General features: G+C 39.5%; 3 protein-coding genes across 7 annotated transcripts in view; 1 reads left to right on the top strand and 2 right to left on the bottom strand.

Moving 5' to 3' along the window:
* Nucleotides 1-387: 387 nt before the first annotated feature.
* Nucleotides 388-1,338, bottom strand: LOC110105290 (UPF0496 protein 1-like). The gene has a single exon (XM_020834731.1). The coding sequence runs from the start codon at nucleotides 1,336-1,338 to the stop codon at nucleotides 388-390; it is 951 nt and encodes a 316-aa protein (XP_020690390.1).
* Nucleotides 1,339-7,829: 6,491 nt separating this feature from the next.
* On the top strand, nucleotides 7,830-8,315 carry LOC110105291. Its single transcript, XM_020834732.1, has one exon. The coding sequence runs from the start codon at nucleotides 7,830-7,832 to the stop codon at nucleotides 8,313-8,315; it is 486 nt and encodes a 161-aa protein (XP_020690391.1).
* Nucleotides 8,316-12,726: 4,411 nt separating this feature from the next.
* Nucleotides 12,727-26,867, bottom strand: part of LOC110105275 (protein CLT2, chloroplastic) — a 32,262-nt gene continuing 18,121 nt past the window's right edge. For all 5 annotated transcript variants that reach the window (XM_020834708.2, XM_028696082.1, XM_028696081.1 and 2 more), the window contains 7 exons: nucleotides 20,914-21,013; nucleotides 20,803-20,838; nucleotides 20,677-20,727; nucleotides 15,029-15,152; nucleotides 14,276-14,401; nucleotides 13,919-14,159; nucleotides 12,727-12,938 (listed from right to left, as the gene is read on the bottom strand). In XM_020834708.2, coding sequence (XP_020690367.1) covers nucleotides 14,002-14,159; nucleotides 14,276-14,401; nucleotides 15,029-15,152; nucleotides 20,677-20,727; nucleotides 20,803-20,838; nucleotides 20,914-21,013 — 595 coding nt within the window. In that variant the 3' untranslated portion in view covers nucleotides 12,727-12,938; nucleotides 13,919-14,001. The remainder of the gene's footprint in view (nucleotides 12,939-13,918; nucleotides 14,160-14,275; nucleotides 14,402-15,028; nucleotides 15,153-20,676; nucleotides 20,728-20,802; nucleotides 20,839-20,913; nucleotides 21,014-26,867) is intronic.

Here is a 26,867-nt window from a genome sequence, read left to right on the forward strand (position 1 = left end):
GAAGCTGATAACTGCGGCTTATTCTCCTGGCTTCAGAGTTTTGGAATTAGATGCTGGAAACTACTATTTTTGATTTACAATTCTGATGGCTTTTTGATATTGTAATATTGTCAATTAGTCATTTACATGTAATTTTTTTATATTTTCTCAATTTTGGGCTTCTTTAAGCCAGCCTTTTTGGTCATAGGATATTCTCTGATGTCTTGTAACCTTTTCTTTTAATAAAAAGGGCTTTGCCCAAATTTTCCCCAAAAAAAAAAAAAAGCTGCGCCGACCGGGCTGCGGCGGCTGGAGATGGGGAACAACGGCGGAGAAAGACAACATCTAGAATATTAAATTACAGAAATATCATATGCAAAATCATAGGGAAGAACGTAAAAGTGAGCGTCAGGAATCAGAAACCCTGAAATTATTACTCATCACATCAGTTGGGGCGTTCACTAACTTCTCATACACAGCAGTCCTCCCTCGCTTTAGATCTCTGCGACACTGATCGGCCTGCAGCACCAAATCCTCAATGTTCTTCATGAACAACTTCATCTTCTTCCAATTTTCCTCAATTTCAGCACTAAAATTGAGCTCATGAGAATTCTCGAGCAAACAACTAATTTGATCCTGCACCATATTCACCATAGCCTTAATCCCATCCATTTCATTAATCCCAGCCGAAGTTCCAGCCTTTAATGCGCTAATTATCATCTTCTCCCGCTTAATTGCTTCCCTGTAGTTATTCCACATGGAGTCAAGCCACGTGCCCATGGCCGAAAATGCTGCGAAGATTGCTGTCGCAATAGGCGGCGCACCAACAATAGCAGACACAATTGAGGAGATTAGAAGAACGGCAGAGGCCGAAGCAAAAATTATGGAAAAAAGTTTCCTCAATGCCTGAGCCGATTTAAGCTTCTTGTCAATCCTCTGCTTTTCAAGAAGTAACTTTTCCAGCAATGAGAGTTGCTGTTGGTTGACTGAGTTGAAGACGTCAAGGAATTCTTTTGCGAATAGATCAACGCTTTCCTTGAAACGCTTCAATTCGTCTTTGGCCTTCTCGTATTTTAGTGTTGGGTCGGCTTCGTGAAGGAAGTTTTGGGCATTGTTGAGGCAGTTCTCGAGGGCGGTGCAGAAGTCGAGGTTGTGGAGACCCTTATCAAAGTAGTCTTTTACGAGAAGGAAGAGTTTAGGGTTCTTCCTGACTGTCTTTTTGCAGTCTAAGATGATGCAGACGACCTCCTTGTTCTTCTCGAGGAGGAAGGTGATGGCTTGTTTCAGAGAGTCAAAGCTAAAGGGAGAACGGAGGGGAATGAGAGGGTTGTGAGGCATTTTGCTCGAATGGCAACCCATGAGGAAATCTTAGGGGATGAGAGCGAGATGGCTTTTATCTTTATAGTTTTCTTGTATGTATATTTTTTAAAATTACATCTTTCTCGGCACTTTTGTTTTTTTCCCTTTCCTAAAGCCTAAATCGATAAATACTATGCCCAATCACTCTGTTGACTTTGGAAAATATTTTTTTTTTTTTAATGACATAATGCTTTTTCTTCTAGAAATCCATCACCAATCCACAATAAAGAATAATTAATTAGGATTCACAGCTTATTCTTCTATTTTTAAATGCAAAATACTGCATTTAGGGTTTTGTCATCTCTCATGTGTGCAATTAAAACATACGGTGAATTTAGATGCCGAACGTTGTCTAGAGCCCAATAAAAATGCATCACGTCATCCCTTGATATCGTGGCTCAGTATTGGATGACGTGGCTGCACCTAATTTGTCTCTAGACGATAAGCTTTGTCGAGTGTCCGCACGGAATAATCTCTCCCAACATAAGCCTAGTCAATATAACAATTCATGTGATATTAAATTATTAATATTGTTGCGGCTACAACAGATAGAATTACTTGCCAAATGTCAAAGTTAAAAATAAAATTGATAATGTAAAAGTTAAAAATAATAATAGTAAAAAATGAAAGCAAATTTTTTTTATTAATCATATAAAAAGTAGTGATTAATTTAATATCATTAAGTTAATATATATTAGAATATTTTATAATATTAGACTATTATATATATATAATCACGACAAAGGTGGACATCCAACGACTATCAATTAGTAAAAGTCCAATGACGAGGAAGGTTCACCAGCGATGGTGCTCAGATGGAGCTCCGATATTCTTAAAGCTTCTGAATGCTCTTGAATCTATAGCCCATGGTCCAAGCCTCTAAGTCCCTCTCATGCAGAGAGAGGGGACCTACTTATATATTTTGAGAATAGCATACTCTGTAAATATGAAAAAGATACGAAGCAAATTCAGAATGCTCCATCAATGACCTGTATTGATCTGATTAATCAGAGAGCATTTGTTCAGTATTTAAGTGTCTTAATGATATTGGAATTAAGCGAACTTGAGCTCGTTGGATTCATCTCGTCAAGCCACTCAATTTAAACTATAAACATTCTATATTTGAATATCATTTGACCATCCATTTAATATCATGAAGCTTTCTAATATGCTTTTAACACTTAATTTGGGCATGTTTGGGCTTTGATTGGACCAATTTTGATGTCATTTGATTTATCTCATTGAGGCGTTCAATTTAACTAAGTTTGTTGAAATCAGAGTTTGTATTATACCAAAATTAATTTTGAAAGTTCATTTTAAATATGCCTTGAGATTTATGCACGATCAAGACAATTTCTAATGACATATCAAAGCTTAGTATTAATTCTCTTATCAAGTTTGAACCATATTGAAATTTTAATTGAGAATATATATATACACACACACATTACTGATGTTATGCTAAACTAATAGTAATTGAAACAACATTATTTCTAATATTTTATGAATGATAAAATTAATTTTCATTCCATCACACTATTTATTCAATATTTTTATTATATAATACTAGAACAAAAACAAAAACAATATCAAAAGGCCTTTATCCCACTGTGGGATTGATTATGTGGATCATTTGGGATAGCTTTCTTACTGCTTCTTAAATATGCTTTTTAGTATAAAAATTTTATTTTATTTTACTAGAAAGCTGAATGAAACAGTAAAAAATGGTCCCAAACGAAGCCTTAGTCCCAAATATACCTTGATAACAAATAGCCTCTTGATTCAATCTATTGATTCATATCTAAATTATCATTGTAGTTCTAGCTGGCATTATCATCATCATGATCATAGGCTTTGCCCATGAAATTGTTAAACCTTTGTCCTTACGAAGGCTAAGAATGGATCAAGCTCAAACGAGTTTGGCTCAACAATATTGATTTGAGCCTAACCTACTTGATTTGATTTAGTTTCAGAAGATTTGGAAAGAAATGTGTCTGATTCTCAACAATATTAATTGTTCCTTCCCCATCTCCCCACACCCTAGTTACTTCTCCTATCATTGGTAATGTTGATTGATGTACCGGGTTAACTGTGGACTGGCGGATCACCACACGGTCCACACGCACTCAAGCAGGCAGCAACTACCCACTACCTTTATTTACTAGTTTTCATATTAGCACAGGCTTCTACAGCTTTTTCATAGTTATACTAACATATAATAGAAAAAGTAATAAAATACATATAGGAGAAGAAAAAGGTTAGAGGAACACTTTTTTGATTATCTGCTATTACAGAAGAAATACAAACAAGAATACATAGGTATTCTCCTTCCTTTTTCCTATTGCTTGTTGTCTCTTGTTCATTTGTTTTTCTGTGTACTTCAATCATGCAGAAGGACATCATCTGGTATCAGAGCTTAGCACCTGAAGGCGGGATGACCGACAAAGGCAAGGAACCAGCAACAGTAGGGGCTCGGACGCTGGAGGCGTTGTGGGCAAGACAAGAAGACGTCAATCGTTGGATTGACGAAGTTGCAGCCGATGTACAACGGTTAGCAATGGACATCCGCCGGGAGTTCAATCTCATCCGGGCGAGACGAATGAACCCAGGTCGCCACCGGGAAGAAGCTCGAGTAAATCGGCCAATACCCAGGCAGAGAAGAGACGGCGAAGGCTATGTTCGACGCTAGCAGAATGCTCAACAGGATCCCACCGATTCCGACGAGGAACCACTTCCAACCAGAGGCATTAATCCACCGTATTCCAGCGGCGAAGAGGTGGATGATTTCGACGTGGTGGACCAACAGCGGGATCGCCGTCCTCAACATCACCGTCAGTATTACGGTGAATTCAAAGTGAAGATGGATATTCCCTTCTTTGACGGACATCTCCACATTAAAGACTTCCTTGATTGGGAAAAGGCGGTGGACAATTTTTTTGATTATATGGATATTGACCCAGATAAGAAGGTCAAATACGTGGCATGCCGGTTAAGAGGTGGGGCGGGGGCATGGTGGGAACAAACACTGCAATCGCACCGACGGGAGGGTCGCGATCGTGTTCGGAGCTGGGCACGGATGAAACAATTAATGCGCACACAATTTCTCCCCACTGATTTTGAACATAACTATACATGAGGTAACAACATTGTGCGCAAGGAGCAAGATCAGTGAGTGAATACATTGAGGAGTTCAACAGATTGAGCGCTCGGAACGATTTGAACTAGTCCGCCACCCAATTGGTAGCTCGTTCTATCGGTGGTTTAAAAGACAGCATCCAAGACCAACTGGAATTAAATTCTGTTTGGTCTATGCCCCAAGCGGTGAACCTAGCCATGAAGATTGAAGTCCAGCAGAATCGCAAGCCTAAAACTCCATATTATCGCCGGCATTGGCAAGAACCAACGACCACCCCGAGCAAAATGGCTTCGCCACCTATGGCTAGACCATCACCAAGCATAGTACCATCCGCTCCTACTGGGGGTTCTTCGGAAACAACGACAGAAGGGAAGACGGTGTCGAAACCGAAGGGTATCAATTCATCCAACCCCTATGCCTGCCCTTCAACTCTTAAATGCTTTCGGTGCTCTCAATCGGGTCACAAGTCGAATGAATGCCCCCAAAGGAAGCAAGTGCAACTGGCCGAATTCGAAGACGGATTAGAATTAGAAGACCCTGCGGCAGAAAATGACGAAGATGCCGAAGACGTCCAAGCAGATGAGGGCGAACCGTTTGTGGGAGTAATGGGAAAATTGCTCTTAGCCTCGCGCCAAGTGGGGATGTCGCAGCGTCACGCCATTTTTAAAACTCGTTGTACTATAAGTGTCACGGTGTGCGATTTGTTGATAGATAGCGGTTGCACGGAAAACATTATTTCCAAATCTGTTGTCTAAGGCTTGCAGCTGAAAACTACTAAACACTCTCACCCGTATAAAATCAGTTGGGTTAAAAAGGGGATGGAGATCACTGTCACCGACTCTTGCCGTGTGAGCTTCTCTATCAGCAAACACTATTCTTGCAAAGTTTTATGCGACGTCTTGGAAATGGATGTGTGCCACCTGATTTTGGGAAGGCCATGGCAGTTCGATGTCGGGGTTCACTATGATGGAAGAGCAAATGTGTATTCGCTCGATTGGAAAGGGCGGAAATTACGTTTGTTACCTGGGGCGCCTGAGCTGCCAACACCGGGTAAAGAACCATCAAAGAAGGTCGCGATCCATTTGGTTTCAGGAAACCAATTGATACAGGATTGGCGTAATCAAGCTCCCAATTTTGCCTTACTTGTTACTGAACCCGCCCAAGACCTCCCATCACAAGATGTCCCTACGGACGTATCCGAACTCCTGGAGCAGTTCCGTGATGTCATACCAGAGGAGTTGCCAGCCCAGCTGCCACCATTGAGGAATATTCAACATCAGATCAATTTTGTACAGGGTGCTTCCTTGCCGAACCTAACCCACTACCGCCTTAACCCCAAGGAACAAGCAATTCTCCAAGAGCTGATCGACGACTTGCTCGTGAAGAATTTGATACAAGTCAGCCTTAGTCCTTGCGCCGTCCCGGCGCTGCTTGTACCAAAGAAAGATGGTAATTGGAGAATGTGTGTCGACAGCAGGGCCGTTAACAAGATCACAATTAAATACTGTTTTCCTATGCCGCGCGTAGATGTGTTACTTGACCAACTCACGGGTTCCACGGTATTTTCTAAACTGGATCTTCGAAGCGGATATCATCAAATTCGCATCCGGCCAGGTGATGAGTGGAAGACAGCCTTCAAGACACCGCATGGTCTGTACGAATGGAAAGTAATGCAATTCGGCTTGTGCAATGCGCCATCAACGTTCATGAGAATGATGAACGAGATCTTAAAGCCATTTTTGGGCCGCTTTTGTATCGTCTATTTTGACGATATTTTGGTCTTTAGTGCCGGCCGACCACAGCATATACAGCACCTGAATGCCTTGCTCACTATCCTCTGTGAACAACAACTATATGTCAACTTACCGAAATGCGAATTAGCCACCGCAAAGGTTAAATTCCTGGGATTCATTATTTCGGACCATGGTATTCATGTCGATCCGCAGAAGGTCGCGGTAATCACGGAGTGGCCTCAACCAAAATCTTTCTTCGACATACGCAGTTCTTACGGCCTGGCTAATTTTTATCGTCGATTCATCAAAGACTTCAGCAGTATTATAGCTCCGATCACCGACTGCCTCAAGCTCAAATCATTCAAGTGGCAAGCCGAGCAACAATTAAGTTTCGAGCACATTAAACAGGCCCTTACAACTGCTCCTATTTTGGCTCTACCGAACTTTGACACACCATTTATGGTGGACACGGATGCATCCGCCATCGGCATTGGCGCGGTACTCTCACAGTTGGGGCGGCCTGTAGCATTCTTCAGTGAAAAGTTATGTCCGGCAAGGAGTAAATGGGAGGCCTATGAGCAAGAGATATATGCTATAATCCGTGCACTTAAGCAATGGGAATCCTACCTTCTACACTAAGAATTCATCTTATGCAGTGATAACAAAGCCTTGCAGCATATCAATACTCAAAAAAATATTAGCAGGATGCATGCTAGATGGCTTGCTTTTTTGCAGAGATTCTCCTTCACGTTGAGGCATAAGCTGGGAGTCGAGAACAGGGTAGCCGACGCCCTCAGCCGAAGGGCTGTCTTACTTACAAGGCTACAATCAGAGCTTGTGGGGCTTGATCACCTGAAAGAATTATATGAGGAAGATGCAGATTTCGGAGCCATATGGGAGCGATGCCAGCCAACATTGCAATTTGATGATTACTCTGTTCACCATGGATTCCTATTCAAGCACAATCTCTTGTGTATACCTGCTTCTTCTTGGCGACAGCATTTAATCAGAGAGACTCATTGCGGCGGGTTGGCCGCACATTTGGGACAAGACAACGCCCTGCAACAATTACAGGCTCGCTTCTTTTGGCCAAGATTGCGACGTGATACCTTAAGGTTTGTCGAAAGCTGTCCCATTTGCCAAACTTCAAAAGGTGGCTCTCGGAACAATGGCCTGTATATGCCATTACCTGTACCGAACACAATCTGGGAGGACTTGAGTATGGACTTCATTCTTGGCCTACCGCGAATGAGGCGGGGGAACGACTCCATCTTAGTGGTCGTCGACTGATTCTCTAAAATGAGCCACTTTCTCTCCTGTAAGAAAACTTCTAATGCTCTGAATGTTGCTACTCTTTTTTTTTTAACGAAATTGTTCGTTTACATGGTTTGCCGAAGAGTATCACCTCGGACCGAGATGTTAAGTTCATCAGCCATTTCTGGCACGAACTGTGGAAACGACTCGGCACAGATTTGAGATTCAGCTCTGCATATTACCCCCAAACCGATGGGCAAACAGAAGTCGTAAACATAAGGCTCGGCAACATGCTCTGATGCTTAGTGCAGGAACAGCCCAAGCAGTGGGAAGATGTTCTCTCACGAGCCGAATTCGCGTATAACGCGATGATAAACCGTTCGACGGGCAAGGCCCCATTCCAGATCGTATACACAAAGGCGCCCAATATAGTTATTGACCTCTCCAATGTACCCAAATGCCATTCACCTGCCGCCGCTTCTTTCTCGGAGGATTATTCCAAGATGCTTGCTGAGATTAGGCAACAACTCATCAAGTCAAACAGCCGTTACAAAGCCGCTGCAGACGTGCACTGCAAGGAGTGCCTATTCCAGGTTGGGGATTTGGTGATGGTTCGTCTCCGTCGCGAACAGTTCCCACCGGGAACCTACTCCAAGTTAGCCAAGCGCAAACTTGGCCTAGTACCTATTGTTGCCAAAATCAATGACAATGGATACAATATTGGGTTGCCGGCTGATTGTAACACGTCCTCCACCTTCAATGTGGCTGATCTTTCTCCATACAAGCCAGCGGACGACGCCGTTGTTCTTATTAGCTCGTCGGAGTCGAGCTCTTCTGAAGCTGGGGAGGATTGATGTACCGGGTTAACTGTGGACTGGCGGATCACCACACGCACCCAAGCAGACAGCAACTACCCACTACCTTTATTTACTAGTTTTCATATTAGCACAGGCTTCTACAGCTTTTTCATAGTTATACTAATATAGTAATAGAAAAAGTAATAGAATACATATAGGAGAAGAAAAAGGTTAGAGGAACACTTTTTTGATTATCTGCTATTACATAAGAAATACAAACGAGAATATAGAGGTAATCTCCTTCCTTTTTCCCGTTGCTTGTTGTCTTTTGTTCATTTGTTTTTCCAGGTACTTCGATCCTGCAAAAGGACATCATTGATGATGAGGAAGAATTTTGTTTGGATTTTGTGTTTGGGGATGCTGGTAATCCTTCAGTTAACTTGGCTGTGTCGAAAACTTTTATTGATATTCCTATTTTGATCGTGTCCAATGCGGAGCCCATCTGGCATTGTCTGTGAGTAAGTCTTGTGTGGATCATTCTTTTTAGTTGAATGTGTCCGATGGTGATGTTGATGAGATTGAAAATAAATTTCAAGATTCACAAGATACGTATAATTTTATGAGTAGTCGTTTTGTTGATCAATCTGTTTCATATGGTGCTGGAAAGATACCTAAAAGTAAATATAAGAAAAAAATGTGATTCCTATTGTGATTGTTTGCGCTTTTCTGTTGATGTTTGGACTATGATGGGGAATTTCTGCTTATCCCCGGGTTGGCTTTGAGTTGGCAACCTTGGTGGTTAGAGTGGTTTCCTTAGTGCTCAGAATTTCAGTTGGTTTGTGTGGCTTTCAACTACCAATGGATGGTCACTTCCTTGCTCTTGGTGGATGCAGGATTGCCATACTGAGTCCTTTTGGCTGGTTGCAGTTCCTTTGGTTCATGTTTTTTTTTTCGTCGCTAATGTTGCTTGGACCTTTGGGTTTTTTCTAGTGGTGCTTTGGGTGGCTCGTGTGGCCCGATTTCTCTCGAATAATTGGGTTTTCTTTAGTAATTTGGTAGATTGGATTTTTGTTTTGCTTATTTGTAATAGATAGAATGTCGGCTCGTAGGTTTTCTTCAAAGTTTATTTTTTTTAGAGAGCTGTCTGTTCTTTAAGGCTTATAATTTCTCTTAGTAATTGTGATGCCCCTCTATGAGTTTATTTTAAAAAAAAAGATTTGGAAGGAAATGGAAAGAACCCAAATTAAAAAAAAAAAACTCACAATAATTAAAGATGATGATGATGATAAAATTGTTAAGACTTATTGATACGTCATGCAGAAATTATCTTGATCGGGCACGAATCTCGAGGCAAAAAGCTAGTTGGAAACTTCAAAAATTAAATTCGGGAGCACCTGAACTTTGATTTCAGCAAACTTATAGTCAAACTGAGCGTCTCGGAAATACAAACCCAACGACACCAAATTTGACTCAATCCGAGCCCAAATGAGTCCAAATCAAGGACCTAAAGCGCTGTTGGAAGGTTTGAACCACAATTTGAGTTACCAAACGGTCTCCAATTTTGGCGAGCTTATAGTCGAATCGAACGGCTCGACAAGATGAACCAGTGAGCCCAAGATCACCGGATTCCGACATCACTAAGGCCTTCAAATGGCTGACGAACGGTGTATGATCAAAGGATTCAATATCAACCGTTCAGTCAACCACTCCCTGTTTGCCCCTGATCTCACATATATTTACAAGCCATGCCACTCCAGAAAAACTATAAATAGAGCCTCATTCTTCACAAGAGGGAGGGAAGTGAAGAGAGAGAAGAAGAAGAGAAGAAGAGGAGAAAGGGGAAAAGGATAATCCTCTCCTCCTCGATCACCGCCGGCGTTCGTCCTGCCTCCCGAACACGCCGGGATTCTGCGTGATATTCGGGAGAACGCAGGAATTCTGCCAAACTTCCACGTGATACTGAAATTCTTCCCAATTTAAAACAGAGTTCCCTCCTGACGCCGAAACTCCGCCCAATTGAAGCCAGAGCTCTCCTCTGCCACCAACAGACGTCGGACTTCTACCCGACGTCGGACCTTCACTCTTTGCCAAGTTTCTACCCGACGCCGGACTTCTACCGGTTATCGGACTTCGCTGGACGTCTATGCGAAGATACATTTCTTTTCATTGTTGGACTTCTACTTGACGTTGTCCTTCTGATCTTCGTCGTCAGACTACAGTCCTTCTGACCTTCGTCGCCAGCCGACTATGGTCCTCTTGACTTACGTCGCCTGCCGACTACAGTCTTTCCGACATCCGTCACCCGTCGACTATGGTCCTCCTGACTTATGTCACCCATCGACAACAGTCTTTCCGACCTCCGTCGCCCGCCGACTACGGTCCTCCTGACTTACATCGCCCGCCGACTACAGTCTTTCCGACCTCCGTCGCCAGCTGACTACGGTCCTCCTGACTTCCGTCGCCCGCCGACTACATTCCTTCCAACAAAGCGAATACGTCAATAGTAACTCTTTGTATTTACATCATGTAATGTCCTCTATAAGATGTACATCAAGCTAAGGCCTTCTCCCAAGGAAGGGCCTCATTTGTAATCGACTGCAAATACTAGTGGATTCGTTCAAACTAGGCCAGTCCCCGTGATTTTTCCCCTTTTCAGTGGTTTTCCACGTAAAAATCCTGGTGTCTCAAAAATGCTAGACCCTCTCTCTTATCTGATTGCGTGCCGGATTTTCGTACAATGCTAAGACGATAAACTTTATATTTCTCTACCGCCGCGAATACTCCTGGACGCAACACTTATCATTATAATTTGTATGCTGTCATATCAATAACTGAATTGTTATAATTTTTTTATCATAATTTTCTATTTAAACCAAATTTCGAGTGATTTTCAAAAAATTAAAGTTTCTTTCATGTTTAAATGACATAATATGAACTCTCTTTGTTGCAGAGTGACAATATGACAGACAAGTGGCTTGTGTATATGACCAAAGATTGAAGAATATCTTTGGCTGGCTGCTCTTGCCAAGTGTTTTTTTTTTTAATTTAATTATTTAAATAATTATTTTCTCTTTGGCAAGAAAAAAAGCATTATTGAGAGTTCATATTGCCAAGTGTGAATATCTTGCTCAGGCCATTATTGACTCATTCTACTAGGTTAGTTGAGCGAGCTCAACCTCTGAGTAAGCCTTTGTTTTGAACAGATTTTTTTTATTAATTTTTTTTTAAAAAAAATTGTATAAATTTTTTTAAAAAAATTGCACTAAAAATCTGTTTTGAAAATAAATAATAAAATTGATTCAAATGAAGCCAAAAATTTTCTTTGGGACGGCGTTCTTACTACTTCAAACAACTTTTTGTACGAAATTTAATTTTTGTACTAAGTAAGAAAGATATCCCAAACAAAACACAAGTATTGTTTTGCCTGTTGCGGGCCTGTTGCGGGCTGGAATTTTTTTAATTTTGTTCCAGGTTTGGAAATCTGTAGATCTTCTAAACAGATATTTAATAAGCATCAATTTTTTTAATTTTGTTCATTAGGTAGAAATAAAGTGTTTTACCACATGGTTGTGAAAAATAATATATTTTAGATTTTGTTAATTAAAAAAATAAATGAACTTGCAGAACCAATTTCTTTCTTTCAAAGAGAAGAATAATATTTAACTTTTTTATTAATGGTTTATTTGGAATAGTTTTCTCTTTGTTTTAATTTAAATATCAATAATAATTTTATTTGGCTATTATTTTCCTGTTAATTTTTTATTATTTTCTAAAAATTTGTGTTATGAAAATTTACTTTTTTAATCAGACTAGTCATTATATTTTCACAACAACCTTACAATAAACTTTTAATTTATAAAAAATTAGTGCATCTTAATGCATAACCTCAATGGATCTGATATTAAAAACTTTTAATAGAACATTACTCAAAAGGTTAAAATTTAATGGTGAAGGATTTATGCCCAATGATTAAAGAAAATTATTTTTAAAAAGTTCAAGATTTCCTCTAAGCCTATCTCTCCCTTTCTTAACATACAATAGATTTATTATATCAGCAATCCTAACAAATTGACGATAATGTTGACGTTTTATGTGACCAAATCATATAAGACGTGTCTCTCTAATCTTATTTTCCACTAGAGCCACTCCAACCTTTTCACATTTACGCTCATTTCACTTGAGCATTCTCATCTTTGCAACACTTAATTTTAAGTTTCGCTTTTAAAGCCCATCATTCTGCGCCATAAAACACTGCAAGTCTCCACATCATATTATAAAATTTTATCATAAATTTGAGGGTGCTTTTCTATCACGCAATCCAAAACCATCCAAGTTGAATTATAATAATAATACCCCCATTTATTTTATCATCATTTTGGATAATATACTTGAAATATTTAAAACGTGCACCCTTTTTAATGACTTCATTTTGATCATTTTCTCTTTTTCAAAAATGAATGACTACATATTTTCCAAATCATCTATGTCAGGTAAGCAAATGTTGTGCTGCTCATAATTAAGTTCACAACATCAAACACAATATTTAAATATACAATGAATCGAATTGGTCCTTGTGATGTTCTCATAATGAAGCTAACAGATAAATATCAGTTAGAAACGAAAATTTATATTATTAACATGTACATGCAATGAATCAGCCTGGACCTCGGGCCTTCTGACCTGCAACATAAAAATGATTAAGGCTTCGTTTGATTTGGTTTATGCTTTCATAAAAATGAGTTTTAGAAAAGGAGGTTGAAAAAAAGCCGTTTAATAAAATAGAGTTTCAATAATGAGATATGTTTGACTAATATTTTTAAAAGTGCTTATTAATACTTTAAAGTAATTTTAAATTGTTTGTTTAGGAGTTTTGCTTTTGAGATTTTATTATAAAAGACATTTTGTGACCGAAACTCCGTTTTGTGACCGAAGAAGCAGATACGAAAAGAATTTTGTAACCGCCGAAAAAATGATGTTTATTAAAAAGGAATTATTGTTAAGCTTTGATTCCAAACAATAAATACTAATTGATTTCGGCTTATTCAAACGGAAATGGAGAAAAAAAGCCTAATCAAACGAGGCCTAAGCCTGGCAAGGAAAAAATCCATGCATGTCTGGCAAGTAAAGATTTAGGTTTCATTTCGGACGGCTTTCTTACTGCTTCTTAAAGCAGCTTTTTAGTATAAAAATTAAATTTTTATACTAAAAAGCTGCTTTAAGTCCATGTATGTCTCGCAAGTAAAGATTTAGGTTTCGTTTGCGACTGTTTTTTTACTGCTTCTTAAAGCATCTTTTTAAAAAACTGCTTTAAGAAGCAATAAAAAAGCTTCTCAAAAGAAGCCTTAAGTTTCGTTTGGGACTGCTTTCTTATTGCTTCTTAAAGCAATTTTATAGTATGAAAATTTTAATTTTTGTACTAAAAATTTGCTTTAAAAAACAATAAGAAAGTCATCCCAAACGAAGCCTTGAGACGGCTTTCTTACTGCTTCTTAAAACAGCATTCAAGTACAAAAATTAAAATTTTTAGGAAGTTGTTTTAAGAAGCAGTAAGAAAGCAGTCGCAAACGAAGCCTCAATTAATTTATAAGTGCTGCTTGTTAAGAACCCATGAGTTACAGGAATGGGCATGCCTATGTGGTAGTTTGAGCTTTGGCACTCACCTTGCTTTAAAAAAAACAATGTATGAACCAGCAGTACACTGCCACAGATGAAGAAATTCTGCAATTGGTGAGAGATGGAATTTTCAATCATTTCTATGGGGCTGGTTGCCTGGTTTGGGAAGATTATAAAGTGTCAAACCCGACACAAGAATCGCAGTTCCAATGACGAAAAATGCATTCAAATTTGTGCCTTCAGGAATGTAAGGTAATGGAAGGGACAGAATGTATATTGAAAGAGGCACTGCAATCAAAAAAATTACATCAGCTTCAGACATTATAATTTCTCAAAACTTGACAATAAGAGTGTCTAATCCCATTTGACTAGCAAAGTGTAAATGGCTGGGGGGGAAGAAAAACCTCCTAAAGTAGCTGCAAGTGAAGAAAGTAACGCAGAAGACATTTTCACCAGATTAAGCAAAGAAATGTTGAAAGCCATGTTGGTTAATATGAAAAGCAGTGGTAGAAATGGGGCACCTTCGCAATCTGAAGAATGTGACAAGAAACAGAGTCAGATGATCAGAAAGAATTCACATCATGCAGTATTGTATGATCGAGAAGCAAATATTTTTTCTAAAATGGTATAGATTATTAAGCGTTGCGGACTCCCAGAGCTGTATAGCTATGCCACTTGCCCTATTTTATGAATGTATCTCTAGTCATCTTTCTTAATTTATAGAACTTAAATTTCTAACTAGCATTTCATAATATTTATTAAGCCATTATTCAATGTTATTTTTTAGATTATGATGCATGTGTCAAGCAAAATGATAATGTCTTAGGCTTCGTTTGGGACGACTTTTTTGTTGCTTCTTAAAGCAACTTTCTAGTACAAAAATTTTAATTATTGAACTAGAAAGCTGTTTTAAGAAGCAGAAAGAAAGCCGTCCCAAACGAAGCCTTAGTCTTACTATGCTAATAAAAAAAGTCACACTATTATTTCATTTAACTAAGTATACTTTGTAAAAGCTTGATTTTATACTAAGCCTGCTAAAAATTTAAATAAATAGCTCTTGCATTTAGCATACATTTTCCAAAGTGAACCTTAAAATCAAGAAAACTAAGTAGGAAATGCTTGAATTGGAAGGTAAGAACATTTATTAAGCAGCTTGCCTGCTATATGGCCTCCGATATTCAAGAAACATGCAGCACCATATTTCAGGTACTGTGGCAGTTGGGTGAAAGGAATTCCTCTCAAATTGGACAGAAAAGGAAGAAGAAGAAAGACAAAAAGAGCCTGCACATTTGAAGAATATTTATAAGTCAGTTTCACTTTTTAGGAGCCCACCAAGCTTTTGAAGGTTCTTATGCCAAACAAAATTTTTGAAGCAGGGATAACTGAAAGAAATGATTTGTCTTACAAATCTATGTAGGGTACATGTAACAAAATGGATGTTCATATGACAGGAGACTATGAAAAAGTTATGTGGTGTGTCCTTTTAACATTTTAAGCTACTAAAGTTTACTGGACGCCATTGCAACTTTGATAGGATACATTTGGAATATACCCCAGCCTAATCCCCTATAACTAGATAATGCATGTCATTTTCTCCTATGATGCAATGACACTTCTCCTAAAAAAAGTATGCATTGTCCGACAAATATCGACACAACATACGACGGACACTCACATGTCCCATTAAAAACAAATTGACACACGCTATAAATATTTTATGGAATTTTTTTAAATATAATTTCTTGTGTTTTAAAATTTTATCTTCACAAAAATAAAAACTCAATTTCTTATTTTATCTTCACAATCCTAAATTATTCGCCCACACTCAATGCCTCATTCCTCGAACATTCTCAATTTCATTTCTCTCCGACAAGTTGCAGCTGAAGACAAGAGCAACACAAGACACAAGCAAGAAGATCCAAAGAAATGAAATATAATTGCTCAGCATATTAGATTACAGGATATCCTAAATGAGGTGCTATAGCACCTATATATAGAAACAGAACCAAATACAAGAAAGCTAAACGGCTGAGATGAGCTAAGTTAGTTAGGATCCAGTGGTTTAGATTGTAGCATCCTTTGCCTGAGTTTGTCCAGATGTATTAGTAGTAGCCTGTCGCTGTAGCTTGTAGTGTTGCTCTATTATGCCCCCGCAAACGAACGGTGAAGGATGAACTGTCAGTTTGGTTCGAAAAAGCCGATACCGAGGTGTAGAAAGCGGTTTGGTGAGAACATCAGCTATTTGATCCTTGGTGGAGATAGGAACAACTCTGATTTCCTGGGCTTGAATGTGGTCACGAATGAAGTGGACATCCACCTCAATATGTTTTGTTCTGGCATGAAAGACAAGGTTGTTGGCAAGAGCGATGGCATGCATAGTATCGCAGTGTATATCTATAGCAGTAGATAGAGAAATACGAAAATTTGAGAGAAGTCATCGAAGCCATATGACGTCCGAGGCTGCCATAGCTAAAGCTCGGTATTCAGCCTTTGTAGAAGACCGATTTATGGTTTGTTGTTTCTTGACAGTCCAGGAGATTAAAGTATTTCCTGGAAAAGACCAATATCTGGAAGTTGAGCATCTAATAGTAGAGTCCGTGGCCCAGTCAGCGTCTGCAAAAGCTTGAAGATGAAGGGATGACTTGTAGATTGGAAGACCGAAATGAATAGTGCATGGAGGTAGCGAAGAAGGCATTTGAGTTTGAGAAAGTGTATGGGTAAGGGATTGTGGAGGTGTTGATAGAGGTGATTAACCGCGAAGGAGAGATTAGGACGAGTGATAGTTAGATATTGTAGGGAATCGGTGAGTTGACGGTATGAAGTGCGATCGGAGAGGTGGGGGTCAGTGAGAACATTGGTGGGTAGCTTAGTGTAGGAGGGATTAAAAATGGGTTTACAGTTTAAGAGACTCGCTTGTTGGAGAATGATTTCAGCATATGGGGATTGCGAGAGATGAAGATGAGTGGGATGATGAGTGAATTCTATTCCCAAAAATTTGGAAGGTTTCCCAAGATGTTTGATGGAGAAATGCTTGTTTAAAGATGAAATAATGTGAAGAAGTGGGAGAGTGATCGCCGGTGAGAAGAATGTCGTCCACGTAAATAAGCAAATAAGCTTGATGATTGTTATGGTGATAAGTAAATAGGGATGGATCAGTGTTGCTTTTCTAAAAACCGTCCGAGAGAAGGGCTTGAGAGAAGGTTTGAAACCATTAGCGAGGTGCCTGCTTGAGGCCATAGATGGATTTCCGAAGAAGACACGCGCGATGAGGATATTGAGAATCTTCGAAACCTCGGGATTGTTTCATATAAATTTCTTCGTGGATAGGACCATGGAGAAAAGCGTTGGTAATGTCAAGTTGGTGAATGGGCCAAATGCTATGGAAAGCAGCCGTAAGGAGAACGCAGATAGAAGGGAATTTGGCAACGGGACTAAAGGTCTCTTTGTAATTTAAATCATATTCCTGATGATTGCCTTGAGCTAGAGGCGAGCCTTATGTCGAGCAATGGAGCCATTGGTTTTTAATTTTGTTTTGTACGTCCATCGAGAGCCAAGAATGGTAATGTTAGGTGTAAGAACAAGCGACCAAGTGTCTTGTTGTTAAAGAGCAAGAAACTCAGAAGTCATGGCTGCCCTCCATTGAGGGCGTTTCGACGCTTCGGTATAAGACGTTGGGGTGAGCGGAATGGAGGTAGTGTTATGATTTAGAATCATGTGTTGACGAGGTTTTAAGGAGTCGGTTTTCAAATGAGTAATCATTGGATGAGTGGATCGAATAGGAAGAGAAGGATAGGATAGTTGCAGGGGTGGATCAGATGAAGCTAGAGCAGTAACAGGTGTGGGTGGCAGGATAGGAGCGGATGAGATAACTGTGGGAGGTGAATGGGAATGAGTCAGAGGTGGAGGGCAAGAGAGAATATTGGAGGAGTTGGTAGAGGAGATAAGAGAAGTGGAAATGAGAAGATTATGATTTAAAGGAGGAGGTATAGAAGTGGGTGAGGTAGAGGAGGGGGAGGAATAAGGGAATGTAGACTCGTCGAATGTTATATGAAGGGAAATGATTATACGAACAGAGGTAAGATCCATGTATTTGTACCCCCTTATAGTTAGTAGCATATCTGAGAAAAACAGAATGAGGAGATTTGATGTTTAATTTGTGACGGGAGTGAGGGGGTAGAAGAGGAAAGCAAGAGCAGCCGAACACCTTGAGATGTTGATATGAAGGTGTTTGTTTGAGAATTAGTTGACAATGAGAATGGTTAGATGTGTTAGGAGAGGGCATGAGGTTGATGAGGTAAACAACAGTTAGAAGTGCATCTGGCCAAAAAGAAAACGAAAGATTGGCTGTGTTGAGAAGAGTTTGAGTAGTTTCGATTATATGATCATTTTAGCAAGACCGTTCTGTTCGGGAGTGTAAGGACAGTTGAGTTGGTGGGAAATGCCATGATCTTGAAGGCAACGTTTGATTTGTAAATTTTGTGCCACCATCGCTGCGAAGGTGTTTGATTTTATGAGAATATTTGTTCTCAACAAATGAAATTTAAGAAATGTAGCATAGATATCATATTTGTTTCTAAGAAGGAACACCCACATAACGAGAAGTGTCATAAAACGTAGTATTTAAATTCTTGAGTAAACAAGATTGGAGCAGGGCCCCATACATCCATATGAGTTCAAGAGGTTTGTATTTATGATTTGTAGAGGGAGAGAAAGACAATTTGTGACCGTTAGAGGTCTTACACGTTGAACAACCTAAAGGAATATTCAAAGACATGTTTTGTTTGGAGATGGTGGCGAGAATTTGAGGATGCGGGTGGCCAAACCAGTGATACCAGCGAAGAGAGGGAGGAAGGTGGCAGCCATAGCTTACTGATCTGTGGAATGTGAGTTGGGGCGTTGATGGGGTAGATGTCGTCACAATAGGGTCCCGAAAGAAGAATCATATTTGTCTTCGGATCCTTTATAGAAAAATCAAATGAGTTGAAAGAAATAGATAAATTGTTACCGTGAGCAAGATTAGAAACATAACGAAGGTTGTGAGATATGTGAGGAAGATGAAGGACTTTAGAGAGTAAAATCTTAAGATTCGGCGTAGGAAGAATTCTGCGGACGGAGTGAGAGATGGGAGCGTACGACCGTTTCCTATGGCAACATTGTACGTGCCAGAATATTCTTCGATGTTGCAGAGACCGTCAAGGCAGTTGGTCAAGTGCGTAGAAGCGCTAGAGTCTAATATCCATTCCAAAGAGGACTTCGGGATGGAGGCTAGGAAAGTAGTCGAAGAAGTGCTAGGGGTGGGATAACTGGTGTCGAGATGATGCCAACATGTGTGTGCAGCATGGCCGCGCTTCCCACAGATTTGACAAATGCTGGGATACATGTTCCGTGGGTGATTAACGCGGTTAGAGGAGGATTTTGTACGACCAGAATGAAATTGGAAGCGTCCTCTGGAGCGGCCTCGTCCGCGAGCTGATAGAAGAGCAGAATGCGGGTTAGTGATGGCTGATTATTTTACCAATTCAGCAAGAAAGTTGATTTCTTCACTGAGGAGGAGTGAATAAAAATCTTCAAGGCTGATCGGCGTGAGGTTGGTGCGTATGGACGTCTTGAATGCTTGATATTGTGGAGGGAGGCCGTTCAAGATATACAAAATGACATCTTCGGCGTCTACGGATGTGCCAGCTGCCGCAATGTTGTCTACCAACGTTTTGAAATTGGTAAGATACTGGAGCATCGTCGTCTGACCCATGGTGATATGATGTAGCTCGTTCTTGAGTTGAATGACCCAAGATCTATGTATGGCTTGCAATCTTTTCTCTAAGGTAGCCCAAATGTCTAAAACAGTGTCAAGATTTAAGACATATGGGAGAATCGTGGGGGAGATGGTCGAGTAGAGGGCAGCGGCAAGATTTTGATCTGCAAGCATCCAATTGGCGTAGGTGGGATTGATAAAGGAAGAGCCATCATGCAGGTAAAGAAGACGAGAGGGAGGAGTCGAGTTACAATCAAGAAAGTCAGCATAGTTGTTGGCCCAAAAGAATTTCAGCATATGAGATTGCCAAGTCGGATAGTTGTCATTTGAAAGCTAAGTGGGAGATGTTGGAGATCAAGAACTTGAGAGAAGAAGGAATGACCGGGTTGTCAGAGTTGTTTGCGGCGGTTAGTTCGCCGGTGTGAGAGAAAGAAGAATTAGCCATCTATTCTGGAAGGAATAAGGCGAAGGAGGGTGGGTTCCGATGGAGGATTACTCAGTTGGAGAAAAGGAAGACGAAAAAGAAGAGAACCAGCGTGGCTCTAATACCATGAAGACAGGAGCAACACAACACGCAAGCAAGAAGACAACATAAATGAAATACAATTGCTCAACATAATTAAATTACAGGATATCCTAAATGAGGTGCTACAGCACCTATATATAGAAACAGAACCAAATACAAGAAAGCTAAACGGCTGAGATGAGCTAAGTTGGTTAGGATCCAATGGTTGCCATTGTAACAGCCTTTGCCTGAGTTTGTCCGGATGTATTAGTAATAGCCTATCGTTGTAGCTTGTGGTATTGCTCTATTAGCAGCCAAGGGTTCACAAAAACGCTCGATGCTATCTCAACATCGACTTTTTTCCATTAATTTCGTGTGATATCCATGCCATTTCTTGGTCAAGTCCACATCCATGCTGCACGTGCAATATATAAGAACAGTAGGTGCTCAATTAATATTCATGAGAAGAAAATTTCATGCTTGCTATTATTTTCTCAGGAAGTAGCATGCTGATAATATTAAATTAACCCAATGAATCATCAAATCACCTGGAATCCAGACCCAAATGAATTGACTACAAATATATCAAGAGTTTTACCCTGTAAAAAAAACGTCAAGAGTTTAAGAAACTTGTGATGGGAGTACTAACAAAAAAAAATAATCATTAACAGAACCTGAAGGCGCTTTGCACCATCAATGAAGACAAATTCCTGCGATAATAAACTTTTTATTGAGTTTCTGAGATCCTAGATGCCAAAATATTGACAGCCAACTGTATAATTAACCTTGAGAATGGATGCGCCCGCTTGAAAGGCAGAAGAAACAACCATTAGTGCTGGCCATAGAAACTCAATGCCAGATAACCATTGGCCATCAGAGGACCCACTGAAATCATAAAATTTAATAAGAAAAATAAAACCCATTGTAATCAGCCAATCATAAAAAAACAGAACACAAACATGAATCTCTTCCAATTGGAGGGGTAAGAAAATAGTGTCGCTAAAAAATAACGCAGATTAAGCATGGTTAAACCTCTAGTATATTAATTGAAGCTCTATTAGGATCTTCATGAGAGGAAGAAGCACTTCCTTCTTGAGCTTCTTGGGAGAGGAGGGAGAGAGAGAGAAGGGGAGAGGGAGAGAGTTGAACTCAAATTTGTTTCTTAACCATATCATTTATTACAACCTATAGCCTCTATAGATAGGCTCAAAATGCTACACTAATGGCAATACAAGCTATTTAAGAAAACTAAAGAAAGTATAATCTTAAATCTTAGACCAATATCCAACAATCTCCATATTGGTCCAAGATTTACACACAAAAAAGGATTAACTGTTGTCCACAAAGAACAACCCGCCAGTCTTCCCCGCCAATAGCATCGACCGGACGGTTAACACCACGCACCCCATGCGTCTTGCTTTCGCGCCCTGTGCGTGCGTTTTGCTTTCGCGCCCTGTGCGTCCACCTGCACCCTGCGCCTCAAGCCCGACACCCTGCGCCTCAAGCCCGACACCCTGCGCCTCAAGCCCCGCACCCTGCGCCTCAAGCCCCGCACCCGCACTTTGCACTCATGTGGTCTGACTCCAACCACACCCTGCGCATATCCACCTGTGCACCGAGCCCTGTGCAATGCCCACACCCTGCTCGTCTTAATCCCACGCTCCACCGAGTCTAGCGTTTGACTTCAACTTGTCCTCCATCGTAACAACCCTCGAAAGCTTATCTGAAGCTGGACTTGTCATCATCAAATTTCAATCAGTCAGGTTCAAACCACAGTTTTCCCAAGAATCAAGAAATCTTGTCTTGAGATTTTCATTGTCAATGTTATGATCCAGGCTCTTCGCTAACGTCAAATCCATCTCAACATCCAAAATTTCTGTCGCCTCTGCTCCTCTATTCTGGGCCACATAATCTTCACACTTGCTATTGTCCCAAACCTACCAAATGTCCTTAGAAGAAAATTTTTATCAACAAGTGGTGAGAGATTTCGAACATTCAAATTTGCTGTCTGGGGATTGTCATCATCAAATGAACCAGGAAGCTTTCCATTAAAATCAAAATCATCTGACAGTTCATCAAAAAGGCTGAATGGAGCTAAACTCTCACTATGACACCCTTCACGTCGTCAGGAAGCCCGAAGTGTCATGAGAACTCCTCTGTCGCTGACACGGAGGAAGTCGGCTCGCCCTTCACATGTAGTACGTTGCCTTCTTCAAGCTGCAACTTGATTTCCTCCCGCCCAAATCTTGGAACATCAACACAAATGATGTGAGCTAATGGGGTTTCGAGCCAACCGGCCGCTAGCAATCCGGATCGTCGGAGGGAAGCGGGGCTCCAAAGCAAACAATGTAAGGGATCATCAAAGAAAACGCCTACCATCCTTTTTATAGGGAGATCAAATCTTGACGATCTTGGATGCTCTGACAACTAGATTCTCCCGATTGATGGCCTCTCGGCCAACAACTTTGTAGTCAAAGCTGCAATCATGACGATCGAAGTACCTGTGCTCTCCACAGACAAGTTCCCCATCAACGGCAACGAAAACCCGTCAGCCCCACCTTTCTCTGGCACCCCAAACACCTATTTGACACCCTAGCCTGAGTTGTCGTGACCTCGGTTGCCGCTTGTTCTCCCACAGCCATGTCAATCCCCTTTGAATCGCACAAGAAGCCCGAGAGCTGTTCTCGCTCGGCCCCTCGTTCGCCCTTCTCCCGCTCAGCTTCCTCTCCTTGAGACCACCTCAACGAGGCTCGGAATTGGTTTCTTTAGACAAGAAAACCTCCTCCTCCTCCACCTAGCTCGGTTTCCTCCAACCGGCTCCGATACCAAATGTTAGGATCTTCATGAGAGGAAGAAGCAGTTCCTTCTTGAGCTTCTTGGGAGAGGAGGGAGAGAGGGAAGGGGAGAGGGAGAGAGTTGAACTCAACTTTATTTCTTAACCATATCCTCTATTACAACCTATAGCCTCTATATATAGGCTCAAAATGCTACAATAATGACAATACAAGCCTAAGAAAACTAAATAAAGTACCATCCTAAATCTATGACCAATATCCAACAAGCTCCATCTACTGCAATCTGAAGAAAAATAATGAGAAAACGTACCCATATGTATGAAACTTTCATTGGTTAATGGAGGTATCATATCAATGCATCGGACAAGAATTTCATAGGGCTATTCAAATAAAATTCTTCAATGCATGATTAGTATTAAATTGGTTTGGCGGACATATCAAGATACTTCATCAATAATGGATTGTAAATCTCCTTCCTGAAACTATGAAGTTTAGTATTTTAGCATTCACCGCTACTTAAACCCTTGCAAGCTTAAAATCCAACAACTGTGCATTAGATTCGTCCAAGGTACACTGTACAACAATATATAACATTTGGTTACATGATTCCAAGTCAACTGTGCACTAGATTCTTCTAATGTCTCATTTATGGGTCCAAAAAAAATTTTCAATGCATGCTCAATATTAAAACTGTTTTGATGGGCGTATAAGAGATGTTTCATAAAACTAGAGGAAATTTCAAGTTTTGAAAGCTCCTTGACCCTTAACAAGGATCGTGAAAACAGTTTTTTACAGGAGGCTCCATGATTAATTGCCTTCCTAATAACTGAAGATAATTCTCATTTAAAGATGTTGTTGACCTCCGTATATACCTCCCGACCAATTCAAGCAAGCACAATAAGAACGGCAACCAATTAAAATGGCAACGTGCAAAACAACTTTGAAACACCTCAATCACGATCAAAATCACCCAAATGCCGCCCATTCATAAAATGAACTACACTGCCACTTTGAGAGCATAAAAAATAATAAAGAAATCACCTCCTCGATCGATTTTATAAAACAGGATGAGAATGACGACCTATGGATTCAATGTCATACAAAAGTCGCCAATTAGCAAAATGGAATGTGTCGATGCATTCGAAATGTTAAAATTACCGTGAAATGACACCGATAATGTTTGAGTTGTTGCATGAAGGTAAAGCTCCAAATTTGCTCGCGCACAAGGAACAAGCTATTATGTGAGAAATATAAATACTTTTTTTATTTATCACTATTATTACTTTTGCTCTTTATTATGATTTTTTGTAAAAATTAATTAAAAATTAAGTAAAAAAATCCCCAAAATCCCGGCTTCCTTATACATCCCATCCCATCCGCATTTATCTATATTCGAAAAAATTAAAAAAAAAAACTCCTATAATCATCATTTGTCTTTCAGCAACTCGTGAATCCCTCTCTTTTGTGCAAATTGTCGACCGATCCAACATCCATGCAAAACACCTCTCAATTGGCTTCACTAAATTCCGACAGTTGCTTCACCTCCCCTCCTAATTCCCAATCTCCACTCTCCACACCACCTCCTTCCCACAACCTAGCCCTCACACACTCCTACCTCTCCTATTCTCGTGTGTGTGTGTATGCACAATAAGTACACATGTGCGTTATTCCAACGCGGCAAGAAAATTTTGCATCTTCAATCATGCAAATGATAGACATATGCGCACTTTTTTTAAGTGCAATGAGATAGAAGACTCCCCAGTCGCGACGTGACACGACATCGATCATGCTTGCTTTTTTAAGCAAGAAAGAAAGGCTTAACACCTTCGAAGCCACCCCCTATGCATAGGAGATGCAGGTAGGTTGCCCAAATCAAGACTTGATGGAGTGACAAGGAAAAGAACACCTATAACATCTTTGAACAAATATATACAACAACATAACATCAAGCCTTTATCCCACTACATGGGGCTAGCTAAATGAATCATTTTTCTCCATTGTGTCATGTTAAGAGTCAAATTCACATTTAAATCTAATAAAGAAATGTCATTTCTAATATTTTTTAACTAAGTCTTTTTAGGTCTACCTCTACCTTTCTTAATATAGGTCAAATCTAATACATCAACTCTTTCATCATCGGAAGGCTGTCGTTTTGTGTGACCAAACCATCTAAGGTGACTCTCTCTAATCTTATCTGCAACTAGAGCTACTCCAACATTTTCACGTATATGCTCGTTTCATATCTTATCTCTAAGAGTAAAGCCACTCATCCACCTGAGCATTCTCATCTCTGCAACACTTAACTTAATATTATGCTTCTCTTTTAATGACTAACATTCTGTGACATAAAGCATTGTAGGTCTAACCACCATCTTATAGAATTTTCCCTTAGATTTGAGTGATACTTTTCTATCATACAACACAACTTTACTAATAATATCCCCATCTATTTCATCACCACTCTGAACAATAGACCCAAATTATCTAAAGTGTGTACTCTTATTAATGAATTGATTGCTCAAAGTCGCAAACCCCCCACTAGATCTATTACTACTAAAATTACATTATATATAGAAAACCTTTAGACTCTAAGGTTGACCTCCATAATTCAAGTTTACCTTCAACTCCCTCTTTAGTCTTATCAACAAGAAGAATATTCTCAGCAAAAAACATACACCAGGGAACATCCTCTTGCAAATCTCTAGTAAGAACATCCATGACTAAAGAAAAAAGATACGGGCTTAAGGCTGATCCTTGATGTAATCCAACGAAAATCGAAAAATACTTGGTCAAACCACCTTGTGTTTGAACACAAGTAACAACTCCAGCATACATATCCCCAATGACTTGAATATAAGCATTATTAACCCATTTCTTTTTTAGAACTCTTCATAGCACTTCTCTTGGAACTTTATCATATGCTTTCTCTAAATCAATAAATATCATATGAAGATTAGTAAATCGTTATTCCAGAATTAGATGATGGCATTTAAAGAACTCTAATAAAAATATCTTTGAGAATAAGATTCATAATCTTTAGATTTTGTCAGTGCATGAGGAAGCTAATGTTATCAGAGAAATAGTAGCTTGTAATATTAAAAATGTTGCAAAGGATGTGCTTGGAGTATCAAAGAGAAAAAATTATAATAGTAAAATACTTTGTTATGGAATCAAAATGTGTAAGAAAAGATAAAAAATAACAAGTTATGCTATAAAAATTAGTTTAGATATAAAAATTCTGAAAATTGGGAAATAAATAAAGATGCCCGTAAGGAGTCTAAGAAAGCAATCTGCGATGCAAAGACTTTAGCTTTTAATTATTTACATAATAGATTAGATACTCAAGAAGGCAAAAGATATATATATAATCTAGCCAAAAAAAAGAGATAGTAGTAAGGATTTAGTTCAAGTGAAGTGCATAAAGGATGAAGATCAAAGAGTACTTTTTTAGAAGAAAATTTTCAACAAAAGTTGGATGAGCTATTTTGTTAAGCTTTTCAATGAAGATAGTGAAAATACGATTGACTTTAGTGACCTTAGCATTCTAAATGAAAATAAAGATTTTTATTTTTATCTGCGTATTACTAAAATTGAAGTTAAAGATGCTTTAAAGAAAATGAAGTGTGGGAAAATGGTTGGACCCAATGATATTCCAATAGAGGTGTGGAAATGCTTAGGAGATGAAGGAATATCTTGGCTTATAAACTTTTTAATATTATTTTGAAGACTAAAAAGATGTCAGATATGTGGAGAATGAGTGTGTTGATTCTTATTTTTAAGAATAAAGGTGATGCACAAGATTGTGTGAATTATAGAGGAATTAAGTTGATGTGTCATACTTTAAATCTATGGGAGAGAGTTATGAAGCATAGGTTTTAACGTGATACTAATGCTTCTCAAAATCAATTTGGATTCATGCCGAGTAGGTCTACTATGGAAACAAA

This window comes from Dendrobium catenatum, unplaced genomic scaffold (assembly GCF_001605985.2).
Source record: "Dendrobium catenatum unplaced genomic scaffold, ASM160598v2 fragScaff_scaffold_716, whole genome shotgun sequence".
Classification (NCBI taxonomy): Eukaryota; Viridiplantae; Streptophyta; class Magnoliopsida; order Asparagales; family Orchidaceae; genus Dendrobium; species Dendrobium catenatum.

What these genes read in the sequence shown, in the direction of transcription:
- LOC110105290 (XM_020834731.1), bottom strand. Translation starts at nt 1,338, where the DNA reads ATGGGTTGCCATTCGAGCAAAATGCCTCACAACCCTCTCATTCCCCTC.
- LOC110105291 (XM_020834732.1), top strand. Translation starts at nt 7,830, where the DNA reads ATGATAAACCGTTCGACGGGCAAGGCCCCATTCCAGATCGTATACACA.